This window comes from Palaemon carinicauda, chromosome 3 (genome assembly GCF_036898095.1).
Source record: "Palaemon carinicauda isolate YSFRI2023 chromosome 3, ASM3689809v2, whole genome shotgun sequence".
NCBI lineage: Eukaryota > Metazoa > Arthropoda > Malacostraca > Decapoda > Palaemonidae > Palaemon > Palaemon carinicauda.
In genome coordinates, this window is record NC_090727.1 from 147,894,499 (window position 1) to 147,911,800 (window position 17,302).

At 49.5% G+C, this 17,302-nt stretch overlaps 1 protein-coding gene across 1 annotated transcript in view; it reads left to right on the top strand.

Annotated features, from left to right (window-relative positions):
* Positions 1–17,302, top strand: part of LOC137638609 (gamma-glutamylcyclotransferase-like) — a 102,761-nt gene that overhangs the window by 11,506 nt on the left and 73,953 nt on the right. The window contains exon 2 of the mRNA XM_068370852.1: positions 15,855–16,147. Coding sequence (XP_068226953.1) covers positions 16,010–16,147 — 138 coding nt within the window. The 5' untranslated portion in view covers positions 15,855–16,009. The remainder of the gene's footprint in view (positions 1–15,854; positions 16,148–17,302) is intronic.

Below are 17,302 nucleotides of genomic sequence, written 5' to 3' on the forward strand. Positions count from 1 at the left end.
CTCCATTCAAGGGGCATAAGAGCCTCCCTGTATCTCGACGACTGGCTTCTCAGAGCTCACTCATACGATCACTGCCTGAAGGATCTTCAGACAACATTGAACCTTTCAAAAGAACTGGGTCTCCTTGTCACAAGGAAAAGTCTCTCTTGATTCCATCTCGAGAGATTCTATATTTGGGAATGACGATTCGGAGTCGTATTTTTCGGGCTTTTCCGTCTCCTTTAAGGATGGAGCAAGCCAGAATTGAAACTCCAATTGTTTCTAAACAAGAATATGTGTTCAGCAAGGAAGTGGATGAGCCTAGTAGGAACCCTCTCCTCCTTAGAACAATTTGTTCCCCTAGGAAGACTGAATATTCGTCCTCTCCAGTTCCATCTCACAGCCATTGGAACAAGGAGAAAGAACTAGAAACGATGTCCATTCCGATTACGAACGCCATCAAAGACTGCCATCGGTGGTGGGAAGAACCGAACAAGTTCCAGGAAGGTCTCGACCTATCGCAAAAGAGCCCAGACCTTGTGTTATGCTCCGACGCCTCTGACTCAGGATGGGGATCAACCCTAAACAAGTTGGAAGTTTCGGGACTATGGTCAGAGAACCAAAAGTCTTTACATGTAAATCACAAGGAATTGTTGGCTGTTCTATTAGCCCTCAAAAGTTTCGAGGGATCAGTCACCAACAAAATGGTTCAGGTCAATGCTGACAACACGACGGCATTGGCTTATATTGCCAAGCAGGGGGGAACTCACTCGATATCTCTATACGAGACGGCAAAGAATCTCCTTTTGTGGGCAAGAGAAAGGAACGTTATCCTTCTAACAAGGTTCATCCAAGGGGAGAAAAACGTAATGGCAGACAGCCTCAGCAGAAGAGGTCAGATCCTACCGACAGAGTGGACGCTCCACCTTCAAGTTTGCAAGAGCCTGTGGCGTCTTTGGGGTCGTCCATGCATAGATCTCTTTGCAACCTCAAAGACAAAGAGGTTAGAGGCGTATTGCTCCCCTGTGCCGGATCCAGAAGCAGTCCACATAGACGCGTTCCTTTTGGATTGGTCCAACCTAGATCTGTACGCCTTTCCACCATACAAGATCCTGTACAAAGTGGTACAGAAATTTGTAACATCCAAAGGGACCAGAATGACCCTAGTGGCCCCCTATTGGCCGTCAAGAAAATGGTTCACAGAGGTACTGGAATGGATGGTAGACACTCCAAGAATACTTCCATTAAGAGTAGATCTACTCAGACAACCCCACTTGGAAAGATTCCATCAAAATCTCCACGTTCTTTAGCTGACTGCCTTCAGACTATCGAAAGACTCACTAGATCTAGAGGCTTTTCGAAGGAGGCAGCTCAAGCCATTGCAAGAGCAAGAAGAACTTCAACTATCAAAGTTTATCAATCCAAGTGGGAGGTTTTTAGAGAGTGGTGTAGAGTCAACTCTCTTTCCTCATCCAGTACCTCTGTAGCCCAAATTGCGGACTTCCTGCTCCACCTTTGAAGGAAGTGCAATTTCTCCTCCTCGACTATTAAAGGATATAGGAGTACAGTATGTTAGCAACTGTGTTCAGGCATAGAAACCTAGACCTTTCTAACAATAAGGATCTGCCAGAACTTCTTAAGTCTTTTGAGACTACAAAACAACGCAACCAAGATTCACCAGCCTGGAATCTGGATAATGTATTGAAGTATCTTATGAGCGACAGGTTTGAGCCACTGGGTTCAACTTCTATGAAAAACCTTACTATGAAGACTTTATTTTTGGTTAGTCTCGCAACAGCCAAAAGAGTGAGTGAAATACATGCGTTTAGCAAAAACGTTGGATTTCGTGATGATGGTAAAGCTGTCTATGCCTTACAATTAGGCTTTCTTGCCAAAAACGAACGCCCTTCTCAACCTTGGCCCAAAGCGTTTGAGATTCCGAATCTTACGGATTTGGTTGGCGAAGAATTGGAAAGAGTCTTATGCCCAGTAAGAGCTCTGAGATGCTACTTGGATAGAACAAAAGATTTACAAGGCAATTCTGAAGCATTATGGTGCTCAGTCAAAAAGCCCTCATTACAGATGTCAAAAAAAAAAAAAAATGCCTTGTCATTTTATCAGGCTTTTGATTAAGGAAGCACATATTCATTGTAATGAATCAGACCTTGGTCTTTTAAAAGTCAAGACTCATAAAGTCAGAGCAGTAGCAACGTCGGCAGCATTCAGACAGAATAGATCGCTGCAAAGCTTAATGGACACAACCTTCTGGAGGAGCAAATCTGTGTTCGCTTCATATTATTTGAAAAGTGTTCAGACTCGTTACGAGGCCTGCTACACTCTGGGTCCATTCGTAGCAGCGAGTGCAGTAGTGGGTGAAGGATCCACCACTATGTTCCCATAATCCCTATAACCTTTTCTTCTCTTGGTACTTTTAATTGTTTTTTATGGTTGTTTGTGGAGATTGTGTCAGTCTTCCACAATCATTGATTTTGTCATGTGGTCAAATTTGTTCCTTGAGAGCGCCCGGAACTGGTTATTGGAGGAGGTGCTGTCATAATGAGGTATATACACCGGTTTGACAGTCCCTACGGGATCTTCAGCCCCCTGGGAGGACCGCTGGATCTCATAAGACTAGCAGACATAATGAGGCAGAGTATCATTGAAGTCAGCTTCCTTATTAGGTACGAACCCTTAAGTTTGTTTTAATTAACTCTTAAGCAGAATTCCAGATATACTAGCTGTCTCTAACCCTCCACCAAAGGTGTTAATCAGCTATATATATAACTACCGGGTAAGTCTTATGTTTAGAAATGGTATTTTCATTATAAAATAAACTTTTGAACATACTTACCCAGTAGTTATATATAATTTAAGTCCCACCCTCCCCCCCCTCTAAGAGACTAGAGGCATGGAATATATGAGGGTTCCTGGAATGGTTCCCAGGTACCTCGCTAGGGCGCAGGGGTGGTACACCTGGCTATCCAATTGGCGATTGGCGCGAGTTTTGAATTTTCTGCCGTGACGTCAGGGACGTAAGCTGTATATATAACTACCGGGTAAGTATGTTCAAAAATCTATTTTATAATGAAAATACCATTTTTCCTAACTATACAAACATGAGTCCTTTACTCAAACTCTCCAGCCATCTCCTACTCCTTAGAAGCACCGGCCACAATCAAAGCAAGTCCTCCGGGAGCAAGCAGGGCGCCGAGGCTTCCCTGCTCCCGGCTGGTAACTAACATGCTGTTTACACCTCCTTATAGAAGTTTAACTGCCGAGTACTCCAGCTTCGTTGATATCTATTCCTATGTATAGGGCTCAGGTTTGTATACAGTAGTTAGGAAAAATGCAAATTATCTCCAAATTTGTCATGTTAGATACTTGTTAGAAATTTCTTTAATTGCTTTTTTATCCTATACGAAATGCAAACCATTGACCTTTAATAGGAGTACGAAAATCGGCAAAGCCTGCTTCTCTTGCTAAAGACAAGAGGTCTTGTTCTTCCATTTCTCGTTCAACACAAGAGAAAAAGACATGAGCACCTCGGTCTTGTTCACTATGAGACAGGAAAGCTCTTGCTTCTAAGCCTCTTAAGGAGCAACGATCACAATCTCACTGACCAGGCCACGAGTCTCGCAATAAACGCTCCTCGCGGATGTTATCGTGATCGGCGTAATTTTGGTCTCCTCAATCAAGTGACAAGTGCTCTTGGCCCTTTTAGCTATGAGCACAAAAAATCTTTGTCACTCTCCCCGAAAACCCTCTGCGGGTGCATAGACCAACTGACCTGACCCCGAGGTACCTTGCTGGTGCGCTCAACCTGTAAGAGGTTTGGGACAGGCAAGTTATTACATACGAGCCTCAACCTTTTGCACTTGCTACCCAGATGCTCTTCATCATTACAGCTAGTAATCAAGAAGCCGCCTGTGTTAGTGAGTGCCGTGTCTCTCAATACACGCATATGCACACCGGAACGCGTTGACTCTCCTGAGCATGTGTTGATACCCAGCACCCACTACCCCTCACATACCTCAATGGAACGCATTTAGTCTGTTAGGGGTTGGAATAGGTGGGGTACCGTTCACACGCATCACATGAGTGAGAGTGGATTAACTTGATTGTCTCCACTAGACAAATCCTCCTCTCCTGAGCCTGTTGCGCTAGTACTGCACTAACCCCAGCACACCTTGCTGGTGCATACTCAGTTCTGCTAGGCATTTGGAACACTTGTGTTACCACACACGCCCTTCAAAGAGGCACCTTAACACTTCACAAAGTGTCACCCAGACACTCATCACCTTTTTGTGCATCACATAGACATGCCTATATACATCACTTGTCAACAAAATACTGTACATCTCGCTATGCCTCACATCACCTGTAAGCTCGCCAAAAGATTCAAGACGGACCCCTACAGTAACCACGTCCAGGAAGGAGCGTAATGAAGAATCCTCTTCAAGAGGAAACCTTACTCAAACAAGAGCTAGAGCGTGCACCCATCTATTTACTCGTCTAGATGACCCTCATTTTCAAATCCATTGCAGTTCAAGAATACCAAGATTCTGTTCTTCTGGCGACAATTATTGATTTTCCCTTACTGAATATAGGTCAACCTCATGCCCTATCGCCTCGGAATTAAAGAGTTCCCAGTAGGGAAAGTCTTACAGTCTTCTTTGGAACAGAATATATTCTGTTTAGATCCCGAGTTCCCGGGCACCTCAGAGGATAAAAAGTTTTCAATTAACCCTTCCTCCATTTCCTCAGAAAAAGTAGGATTTTCAATCAGTACCGAAGAACAGATCATCTTGCAGACCAGAGGAGATGCTCGAGCTTCAAGGAAGAGGACTCAGGATCCAAACCTGATTCTAGAAGGGGCACTGGGAACAACCCCTCTCATCCTCGATCTTCTCCATGGGGAGAGAAGCGTGAGACTTATTTATATCTCTAACCCACCCCACACTGGCCAGGTCGCTGTCCCCAAGGGGAGAAATATCCTTACCTTCAGAACGTCTGTGCAGGATGACACGTAGGCGTTTGATTATGACAAACTAGTGATGATATCAAGCGGGCTTTTGTGAAACACCCATCTTCCCAGATTGACAGAGTATATCTGATGAAGAAGTGCGCTGGAGTGCATCATCACAGCATGTAGCCTTTAGTTGACACTGTAATCAGAGTAAAACTCCTGTACGAGCTTCTATTCATACCTTGAGTTCCACAAGAAGAGATTCAAGGAATGGAATATCTTTCATCAAATGTTAACAAGTTGGCAAAGGAGTTACAAGATATGCTCTTCAGAATGACAAAGACTTGGCGATTCTCATGGCTCCCCCCTCTTTTTCCACATCCTCCCTCAACTTTTCCATCATTCTGAGACCAATTTTGTCATCTCCAGTGGCTCCTCCATATTTCTATGCAAACAGGAGATGGAATTGGAGCTGCTGCAACACCAGGCAAGACAATTAATCTACCACAAAGGCGTTGTAATAGTACACCTTTCCAAGACAGGGATTAATAAGAAGTGGAATAGGAGAGATCGCCAAAGGTTTGGAATTGCCCTCCGAAGGAGACCAAAAGATCCCATTTTCCTGGCGTGATCCTTGTACTTTATTTGTCCTCGGGCATGTAGTCAGTCAGCAGCTGGCTAATAGTCAGAAGAGAATAGATCTCCTGCCTTTTCTGTTCCTTATTGGACAATTAGTCCAGGAAGACTTTTTGATAGGAGTTTAATAAGTCACTCCTAGCAGTTCTCTCCTTGTGGGAGAGACACTGGTGCCCAATTCTTCTCCAAGGATGAAGAAGGAGACAGCAAGATGTCACACAATCACATGTTGGAAGGACATCAGCTTGCGATCATAGATTGCTTAGTAATCACACGATCTTATGGTAGCTCCACCTCACCATCTCTCCCTTTAGAGCAATACTAGACATACTACTAAGTGTTAGCACGCTCTTAAGAAATCACCATTGAACATATGCGCAATTGCAAGCCACAACCGTACCTGCTCAGTTTGGAATTGATAGCACATCTTTCTGCCTGCTCACGATTGATGACACACCCTCTCACCTACTTGGTAGAACGCTCTAGTATCTCCACTAACACTTTCATTTTATATTTTTGACATAGCAGGTGGGGTGCCATCTTAGACCATTCATATATTGGTGCTGCTCTCCTATATATTTACACGCAACCTCCCTCACCAGTCAACTTGTGAGCTTAAGCTCTTATGGCTTTCTCCCAATTACTCCCTGATATACAGAGGATAGAGAATAAGAACACGTATTTGCACCTTTGGCTCACCCTCAACAGAGCCCGAGGACTTGCTGAATGCATGGGAAGTGGTGCCTATCCAGGCTTCTTCAGTCGAACCTAAACAAGTGGTCTGTAAACCTTGTTTAGGAGGAAAACTCTAAGCCCAGTCAGCAGGCTATCAGGTCATTAGACTTCGCAATAACGATAGACCTAAAGGTTCGTACTTCCAGATCCCAATTGAACCTGTGGCCAGGAAGTACTGCTGTGTGTCATGAGCTAGCAGAGCATACCAAGACAAAGTTCTTTGCTTCATTCACTCAACAATTCTGCAGGTTTCATCAGTTTTTACTGTAGTTTCAACATAGGTACACATAAATGGCATTTGTTCCGTAACCGAAATACAAACCATGCTATTTACATAGGGTTTACTTTCGGCGTAGCTGAAGTGACGAGCCATTAGATTTTAACGAGGGTTAAACTACCCCCGCGCTAGTTAGCACAGGGGTAGGGGAGGGGTAGCTAGCTACCCCTCCCCCCCACACACCGGTGAGCTGCCTCACTTCACTTTTGGCTCGGAACGATGTACAGACGTTTCTGTCCCGTCCTCGCGTATTTGACAGCCTTAATCTGTTTTTCTTTTTCTTTCAGTGTGTGTTTGTTTGAAGTTGGCCTCTACCTTTGCTTCCACCATGCGGAAATGCCCTGGACTTCCTGATCGCCCCTGTGGAACATTCATGTCGGCGGTCGAGACAGACCCTCACACCCTTTGCCCGCAGTGTCGAGGCCAACGGTGTGATAGTGATAATCTGTGTATGGAATGTTGGGAGTAGCCTACCTTGCAGTGGGAGAGGTTTGCCCGGCGGCGTAAGAATAGTTCTAAGCAAGACCGTTCTTCCTCAGGGACTGCCCGGGGGAAGGAAGGCTCCAAGGACTCTTCTTCCGTTGCCCGAACCTCCTCCGAAGCTCCCACTCGTTTGGTCTCTCGTGAGAGGCCGCCGAGTGGTAGCGTAGGCCCTTCTTTTGTTTCCCAAACTTGGGGTGCGGGAGAGGGCATTGCCTCCCATAGCGAGGCAGCTCCCCCTCCTCCTCCAGGGGAGGATATTATTGATTTTGTAGATTAGGATCAAACTGTGCCCTCCAAGGTAGCCCTGTTTGAGCTGATCCAGTTGGGGGCAGCTGTCCAACAGTCGCCGGTAATACCAGAGGTAGAACCCCTGGCTATTGATGACGTTGTTGTGGCAGAGGCGTCCGACGGGTCGGGTAAACCCCTGCTGCTACTGTTGCGGATGTTGCTGAAGGCCCAGGTTCCCCCTCCGAACATCCTTCGAGGGGGAAGCTTGGTCCAACGGTCTCTCCTGCGAGTGTTGCTCCCCCTCGGGGGAGGGTACTAACAGAGACTCCTCTTCGGAGGACCGACGATGCTGATACCCTGCCTCGAGGTCGTCTTCGCCGTAAGGCTCGCCCTCCTCTTCGTCGCCGAGGCCTTCCTTCTCCTTACAAGGGAGTCAAGAGGCGCCTCCTCTTCGGGTCGTCATCCATGTCGTCCCCTGTGAAGGACTCTTCTCGTCGGGAGCAGACCGTAGCAGTAACTCCTCTGGACCTCTCTGCAGATCGTTCGCGATCTCCTGCGCCTGCCAGATCTTCCTTGTCTACGCAAGCACCGGTCCCTTCGGGGCAGAAGGGCCTGCCAGATCTTCCTTGTCTACGCAAGCACCGGTCCCTTCGGGGCAGAAGGGCTTATCCCACAATGTGGGTGAGGCCTTTCCGCGCCAGGTTTCACCTGCGCGCCCTTCAGTAGCGCGCAAGCGCCACCGCTCTCCTGATTGCCAGTGCCCGCCTGCTCGTCAGTGCTCTCCTGCTCGCCAGCGCTCTCCTGCTCGCCAGCGCTCTCCTGCCGTAGAGTCTCCTGACTCTCCTCACCAGCGCTCTCCTGATCGCCAGCGCTCTCCTGATCGCCAGCGCTCTCCTGCTCGCCAACGCTCTCCTGATCGCCAGCGCTCTCCTGCTCGCCAGCGCTCTCCTGCGCGCAAGCGCTCTACGGCAGATGAGTCTTCAGACTCTTCTCGCCAGCGCTCTCCTGATCGCCAGCGCTCTCCTGACCGCCAGCGCTCTCCTGATCGCCAACGCGCCCCTGTTCGCCAGCACTCTCCTGCTCGCCAGCTTTCACCTGCTCACCAGCGCTCTCCTGCTCAGCGCTCGCCTGCGCGCACGCGCACCTCAGCCCCTGCTGCGCGTCAACAGTCTCCTGAGCGCCGTCAACCTCCGGGGCGTCAGCGCTCTACTGCACGACCAGTTCCTGATGCGCGCCCAGCGCGCCAACGTTCGCCCGCGCGCCCACGATCTTCGGATCTGGGCGCAGGCAAGGACATTGTTCCGTTGCCTCGCCAGCATTCCCCTACGCGTCGAACATCGCCAGCGCTCCAGTCTCCAGCGCGCACTAAAGTGCATGCGCGCCCACGAGCCATCTCCTGAGCCCGCCCACGAGACTTCACCTTCGAGACCATCAGCCACGGCGCGCCATCCTACACGTCAGCGATCTCCTACACGCCAGCGTTCTCCTACGCGCCCGCGCGTGGGCTCCGACTCGCCCACGCACCAACTCACCTGTGCGCGGTCGGTCGCCCGCGCGTTCCACTCATCATCGATCACCAACGCGCCATCGCTCGCCAAAGCGACACCGTTCGCCAACGCGCCATCACTCACCAACGTGCATCGCTCGCCAACGCGCTTACTCTCGACTAGGCTCCATCGTTCGCCTACGCGCTATCATTCTCTTGATCGCCAGCGATCACCCAGGCACTTGCGCTCACCTGTGCATTCACGCATACTCTCACCTACGCGCCCCTTCGCCAGCGCCCCCACTCGCCCGCGCGCTAACGCGCCCACACGCACCCGCACCCGCACCCTCATCTCCACGCGCCCGCGCGCCAACGGTCGCCCGCGCGCGACCCAGCACCCACGCGCGACCCAGCGATTCTGCCATCGCGCGAGCGCCAGCTCAACCCGGCAATTCTGCCATCACGTGAACGCCAGCGCGAACCAGCGATTCTACCATCGCGCGAGCACCAGCGCGACCCACAGCGCAATTCCCGCCGGGTTTCACAGCGCGCCCAGCCTTGCGAGGTACCGGGGCCGCGTACTTCCAGATCGTCCTCGCGATCACCATCGCGGAAGCGCCGAGCACGCGCCCAGGAGCAGGAAGAATCATCGGAGAGGTCCGGACAACATTCTTCTTCCCTTTCTTCTTTCCAGGCAGGCCCTGTAGTATCCACTCCGAAGGATCAACCGATCCCCTTCCCTCCAGCGGGGATCGCTGACACTGCGTCAGTCAGCCGCCAGCCTTGGTTTGGTTCCCTGATGAAAGCGGTGGTGCAGGCTATGAAGCTAGCCCTCGCTGATCTGGGATTGAAACCAAAGGCTCCCTCGCCCCCGCTGAAGAGAAGGAGAGGAGTGGATTTCGCGGTGACTTCTCCCAGGGTTAAGCTGGCTCCCAAGAGGTCCGTCGGGAAGGCCCCTTCCCCCTCGCAGGCGTTTTCTCCTTCTTCTGTGGACGAACCTTTCCCGTCCTCGGGAGAATCCAGTGAGGTGAGACACTCTCCCACGGCACCAATGGGAGGAACCCCACCTCAAGGAAGAGAAACGTCTCGCGTAGGAGGGACCTTCCAGACCTATTTGCTGGAGTCCTGTATCCCTCCCAGGAGGGAGCCCAAGGACTCCAAGACGTTACCCAAATCATCGTCGAGGTTTCGTCCAGAGCCAACCCTTCCCCAGGAGAACGTCCGCGTGTCCCCCCATGAAGAGCCAATGGGAACAGGAGACTTAGCTGCCAGTTCACAAGGAGGAGAGCAGAGCAAATCGGAGCACGCCTTCTGGCAGGTCCTTGGACTAATGAGGCAACTCAATAGTTTCAAGGACCTCGAGACCGCCCCTCGCGATGGCAAGGATACGGTCCTGGACCAGGTTTATGGCATTCAGAAGCCCCCCAAGACCAGTGCAGCCCTGCCCTGGTCCCAAGGGGTGAAGAGCGCCAGGGACAAGGTCGAGGGCCAGCTTTCCGAGCTCGCCTCCTCCAGCGTTTCTTCTGCCGGGAACAAGCTCCTCCCACCTCCTCGCGTGCAGCAGAGGAGATACTTCGAGATCATGGAGGAGCCTTGTTTAGCTCTTCCCCTCCACCACTCCGTGGAAGAGCTCACCAGGGGTCTCTCTTTAGAGAAACTCAACGCCCGGCAGGTGACATTCTCGGCGTCGGAGGTCCTGAGCAAGGAGAAGGTCGCGAAGTGTGCCATGCAGGCCACTTCGTGGCTGGATGTCTGGCTAGGGTCTCTGGGCATCCTATTGCGCTCTGAGGACTTGTCCAAGGAGAGCAATAGGAAGGCCCTGGAGACCTTCCTCCTCTCGGGCACGCGCTCCATCGAGTTTTTAGCTCACCAGGTCACTAACCTGTGGGCTAACTCGATTCTCAAGCGTCGTGATACGGTGACCGAGAGGTTCCACCCAAAGGTCCCCGCTATGGATGTCAGCAAGCTCAGACATTCCTCCATCCTTGGAGGAAACCTGTTTAAGGCCAAGGACGTAGAACGGACAGCTGAGAGGTGGAGGAAGACGAGTCACGATTCGCTCCTCCAGAAGGCCCTTACATCTTGGCCCTACAAACCTCCAGCTCCTCAACAACAACAGCAGCCTCGCAGGATACCGAAGCAGGCTCCGGCAGCTAAGACCAAGGTGTCTAAACCGCAGCTCTTTCCTGTCAAAGACAAGAGGGGCGGAAAGTCCTCCAGGGGAGGCAAAAATCCTAGAAGGAGCGGCCGAGGCCGCAAGCGCTAGGATTGGCAATCCCCCTGCGTGTCCACCTGTGGGGGGATGCCTACAAAGTTGCGTGCTCAGGTGGCAGCAACTCGGGGCCGATTCCTGGATGATCTCTGTGATCGGACAAGGATATCGCGTCCCGTTCATTTCATCTCAACCTCCCCTGACAGCGAATCCAGGGTCGTTGAGCTCCTATGACACGGGATCGGCAAAGGGGCTAGCCCTGCGGGCAGAAGTCGAGACCATGCTCAAGAAGGATGCTCTCCAGGAGGTCGTGGACGGCTCCCCAGGCTTCTTCAGTCGACTCTTTCTTGTAAAGAAGGCGTCTGGAGGCTGGAGACCCGTCATCGACCTCTCAGCCCTGAACAAGTTTGTCAAGCAAACTTTGTTCAGCATGGAGACAGCAGACACGGTCAGACTTGCAGTGAGACCGCAAGACTTCATGTGCACACTGGATCTGAAGGACACGTACTTCCAGATCCCAATCCATCCATCTTCCAGGAAGCACCTACGTTTCAGCCTAGACAACTAGATCTACCAGTTCAAGGTGCTGTGTTTCGGTCTCTCCACAGCACCTCAGGTGTTCACCAGAGTGTTCACACTGATATCTTCGTGGGCGCACAGGAACGGCATCCGTCTCCTCCGTTATCTGGACGACTGGCTGATCCTGGCAGACTCGGATTCAACCCTTCTTCGACACCGAGACAAGCCTCTGGGAATTTGCCAAGATCTGGGGATCATCGTATATCTCGAGAAGTCTTCTCTGCTCCCAACACAACGACTGGTATATCTAGGCATGATATTAGACACCGATCTCCACAGAGCCTTTCCATTAGACGACAGGATAGCAAGGCTGAGGAGGGTTGCAAAGCCTTTCCTCAGTCGAGAAGATCTTCCAGCCCAATCGTGGTTACGTCTTTTAGGTCACCTAGCCTCCTTGGCCCGACTGGTTCCCAACGGCCGCCTCAGGATGAGATCCCTGCAGTGGCGGCTCAAGTCCCGGTGGGATCAAGGCATCGATTCCCTGGACTTCCTGGTCTCGATAGGACCTGCGGAACGGACGGACCTGCAGTGGTGGCTGACCGACGACAACCTTCGAAAGGGAGTGGATCTTCTCATCCTTTCCCCGGATTTGATGCTGTTTTTGGACGCATCAAAAGAAGGGTGGGGGGCCCACGTTCTGAACCAGAGGGCCTCAGGCCTATGGTCAGAATCAGAAAAGTACCTCCACATCAACCTGCTAGAGCTGAAGGCCGTTTCCCTGGCCCTTCAACAGTTCCAACAGACCCTGGCGGGCCATTCTGTGGTGGTGATGAGCGACAACACCACAGTAGTGGCTTATATCAACAAGCAGAGAGGTACCTTTTCACAACAGCTATCCCATCTTGCAGTAGAGATACTAAGATGGACCGAAGTCCACTCGATACGTCTATCAGCTCGCTTCATTCCTGGGAAAAGGAATGTGCTCGCCGACAGTCTGAGCAGAGCTTCGCAGATAGTGAGTACCGAGTGGTCTTTGGATCCTCAGGTAGCCAACAAAGTCCTGACTTTGTGGGGTTCCCCGACAGTGGACCTGTTCGCGACGGCCTTGAATTTCAAGCTTCCGCTGTACTGCTCCCCAGTCCCGGACCCCAAGGCACTCTGGCAAGATGCTTTCCAGCAACGGTGGGACAACATCGACGTCTACGCCTTCTCACCGTTCTGTCTGATGAGAAGGGTGCTCAACAAGACCAGACTTTCGGTCAACCTGTCGATGACCTTAATAGCTCCGCTATGGCATCATGCAGAGTGGTTTCCAGACCTTCTGCAGCTCCTGACGCATCCCCCGAGAGAGCTTCCCCCACGACACGAGCTACTCAGACAACCACATTGCAACATCTTCCACAAAGCCCTAGCATCGCTTCGGCTTCACGCCTGGAGACTATCCAGCGTCTCCTCACTGAGAGAGGCTTTTCGCAACAAGTTGCGGAAAGGATGTCTCGACACCTGCGAAAGTCATCCGCAGGGGTCTACCAGGTGAAGTGGAGAGTCTTCTGTGGTTGGTGTCGTGGGAGAGGTATCTCTCCCCTCGATGCCTCTATTCCAGCAATAGCGGAGTTCCTTGTTTTTTTGCGGGAGGAAATGCGCCTTTCGGTCTCGGCGGTGAAAGGCTATCGCTCAGCCTTAAGCCTAGCCTTCAGGCTGAAAGGAATAGACATTTCCTCCTCGCTGGAACTTTCCTTACTCATACATAGAGAAGTGAGACCGCCTCCTTGGAACGTGGTTCGGGTCCTCAGGGCTCTGAAGAGACCTCCATTTGATCCATTACGCCAGGCCTCTGACCAACACCTGACTTGGAAGACGGTATTCCTGCTCACTCTGGCTTCGGCCAAGCGAGTCAGTGAACTTCATGGTCTCTCATACGACATAGCCCATTCAAGGAGATGGGGGGAGGTAACGTTCAGGTTCGTCCCTGAGTTTGTTGCCAAGACTCAGAACCCTGGAGTGCCGGACCCACGGTTCGACTCCTTCAGGGTTGTGAGTCTCCGTTCCGTAACAGATGACCCAGATCACCTGCTACTCTGCCCAGTAAGAAGTCTGAGACGTTATCTGAAGAGAACAGCTGCAGTCCATCCCCGCGTGCAAGCCCTGTTTGTGAGCACGGGTAGGACGAAGAGGAGGGTCACCAAGAATACCATCTCAGCCTGGATTCGACGGACCATCCATCATGCCTTGAATCCAGACCCTCCTCCGTCACGTCGCCCTAGGGCACATGATGTCAGGGGCATCGCCATGTCCCTGGCCTTCAAGAGAAACTTCTCTGTGACCCAGGTTCTACAAGCTGGAGTCTGGAAGCGTCAGACGACCTTCACAGCCCACTACCTGTATGACGTGACCCACAGGAGCCTCGATACTTTTTCTATCAGCCCTGTGGTGGCTGCACAACAGCTGGTCTAACCTCAGGCTCCTTAATGGACAAGTAGCAGAAGGTTGAGGGCACTGTTACCCTGTTTTAGTCTGCGTGAATGAAAGAGTATGTCTGGCCCTTACTTCTTTCTTCATCCTCCCCTCTCTTGGGGAATGCAGCGTTCTGGGTCTCTGCATAGCTGACCTCAAACCTCTGCAGGTAAACCATGCTTCCTTGTGTTCCTAGTATTAAGTGCAATACTGTCGCGTCCCCCATACCCTGACGAGGTGGTATGGGGACGTCCTAGCCTAGAATTCCATATAAAGGACTTCAGGTCAACTTCCTAGGACGAGTCACACTTCATCTCTCCACACACAACTTATGTAGGCCGCTCGTTTCTTGCGTAGCAAGAAACTTGCGAGGCGCAGGGACTCTTTTTCTCGAAGTGCTGCGCACTCGGATTCTGAGTCCCCGGGTAAACCAAAGCCAGTAAGGCTGGGGACTTTCCACCCTGCCTAAGGGTAAGTCACCCTATGTAAATAGCGTGGTTTGTATTTCGGTTACGGAACAAATGACAAATTCGGAGATAATTTGTATTTTTCCTAACCATACAAACCTTAGCTATTTACACATATTTGCCCGCCAGCCCTGTCCCCCAAGACAAGTCCTACCTCTAAGTGAAGTGAGGCAGCTCACCGGTGTGTGTGTGGGGGGGGGGTGTAGCTAGCTACCCCTCCCCTACCCCCGTGCCAACTAGCGCGGGGGTAGTTTAACCCTCGTTAAAATCTAATGGCTCGTCACTTCAGCTACGCCGAAAGTAATACCCTATGTAAATAGCTAAGGTTTGTATGGTTAGGAAAAATACGAATTATCTCCAAATTTGTCATTCTTCTTCTGTGCTACCTGGACGATTGCTGGATCCTGACAGACTCGAAGAACACCCATCCCCACTGAGACAATTTCTCTTGTTCTGTCTCGAACTGGTATCGTGGTGAACCTAAAGGGGCCACCTCTAATACCAAAACAAATATTGATTTGCCCAGATATGGACATAGACACTGCTGTAGGAAATCATCCCATCTCAGGACAGACTGGTAGAAGACTGATTTTAGCGTAGTGTATGTCCATCCTCTTACCCTTTTACTCTGCAATTAAATAGTTACTAGATGAGCCAGTCAATTTTATGCATATTTAAAGCAATACCTACAAGCTTCATAAGATCATATGAACCTTAAACCTCTTTTTACCAAGAGTATTTTGATGCGAAGGCTCTTGTTTGCATTGTTCCATGGTTTTACTCATTCACTGGTATGTTGAACTGTTTTATGGTATTTCATACAACTAAAATTTAGAAAATGTTTATGATTAGGAACTTTTCAGCATTCACACATTCAAAGATTAGTTATAAAATAATGCCAAATAGGTATTATGAATTGAATTGTAGATGTTTATCACCAAATAGAGGATGATTTGCTAGATCAAATATCAGAGGAGAGCTCATGAGCCAGTTGTCTTTCTCTTTATTTAATGCTTGAAATAACAATTTATAATTAATTTAAGTATAAGCTCTTGTGAATTTTAAAGTTTTTATTTTGATGTAGAATAAACAAACACATTTTTACTACTGGCAATGGCCGTCTCCCAATTCTTCAGCTGGGTGCACATTGCTAACTCTCAGACTGAGTTTAGTAATTAAAATGGTTGACCGGGAAGACTAATACAGTACAGTACATATAGGATTTTTTGCCCGCTAATCATTAATTCAATAGTTCCAGCTGCTATTTAATACTTTGTTCATTTGACATTATCAAGCATGAGACATAAGAAAAAATAATAATCTGTATTTATGAAACTAAAGATACTGGAAATTTGTTATAATCATTTATAAATAAAGATTATGTTATTTACATATTTTTTTCCTTATTGCAGATCTGCCCTACTTCACAAATTTACTTCATCCATCTACAAATTTGCTTATACTGCACAGTATTTCTCCTAGAATCACTCATTTGAAAAAAATTTGCTGGTCATTATAGTTTCAGAGGCAGATACTTTGCCTTCAAAATAAGGTTTCTGTTATTGAAATGTCCGTGAGACCTGTTACAAGAATAATGGCCAACCGTAATTGCTTTTTGTACTTTGCCTATGGATCAAATTTGCTTACTGAACGGATCCATATCAACAATCCTTCAGCTAAGAAGATTCATGTTGGAAAATTGAATGTAAGTATCCTCTTCATGTTTATTTGTTCCCATATGTAATATAAACAATCTACTTTTAATAGGAGTTTATTATTGGCAAAGCTGAAAGGGCAGCTGAAAGATTCGTTAGACTTTTAAGAAGGTAAACACAGGCAGAGCTACCCTCACTTTGACTTCAGATGTAACTGAAGACAGACATACTGTACACTGCTGCGCTCGCTGACTCTGTTTTTGGAACTAATGATTGGTTTCCCTTCTTGTTTTCAGTCTGCGGTGTTTGGTTTTTCATGTCCACCCCTAAGCCAGACATACGGCTTTGCCCTTGCAAAGATTGCCGGAGATGGACCCCCATGTGCTTTGTGGTTTTTGCAGTGGGCATGACTGTTCACAGCCATCCCCCAGTGCGGAGTGTAGGGAGTGGCCTCCTATGCATTGGGCGGTTTTCACAAAGAAAAAAATTATTGGCATTAGAGACCATACCCGAGCTGATACCAAAGAAGGACTTTAGCTCCTTTTCCCTTCTTCGGAAAAAAAACCGGCTGTTTCCCCTGTTGTTTCTGCCGAGGTTGCATCATCTAGTTGGGACAGTACACCCCTTCCTCTCTCTCAACCATCTTCCCCCACTGTGATTACTGTTGATGACCCTGGCAATAATTTGGATTTGTCTAGGTTGTTGCTTTTGTTGGGGATTAATGGCACTCAGAAACTTCTGGAGATACTTACATCTGCCAGAGCCAGGGTTCTACTGCTACTCCTCCACCAGTAACCCCTGCGGAGATGGTGTCTGACGAGGCCCATGGTATCGACCTTGTTCCTGCTAATGTATCACCTGTGAAGGCACTGCCTCTAGTGTTGAAATCCTAGTCTACTAGGAAGAAGAAGGTTGTGAAGCATCCCTGAAGCCCTTCACCTGGTTCTTCCCTTGTTGTCTTCATGTGCTACTTTGGAGGTACCGCCACCACGTTCACGGTTACCACCTACTGCTCCACAGAAGAAGACATGGTCACTAGAGCATAGGACAACTGGTTATTCTGAGTCTTACGAGGCACTGAACGATTTTCCTGTATGGTTCCATGGCTGGAGTACAGTAATACCACCTCTGCAGAGGAAGCTTGGTGTCAGATTCCAGTGCTCACCCATAGGTTCCTAAGAATCAGAATCAAGGTAAACCAATCC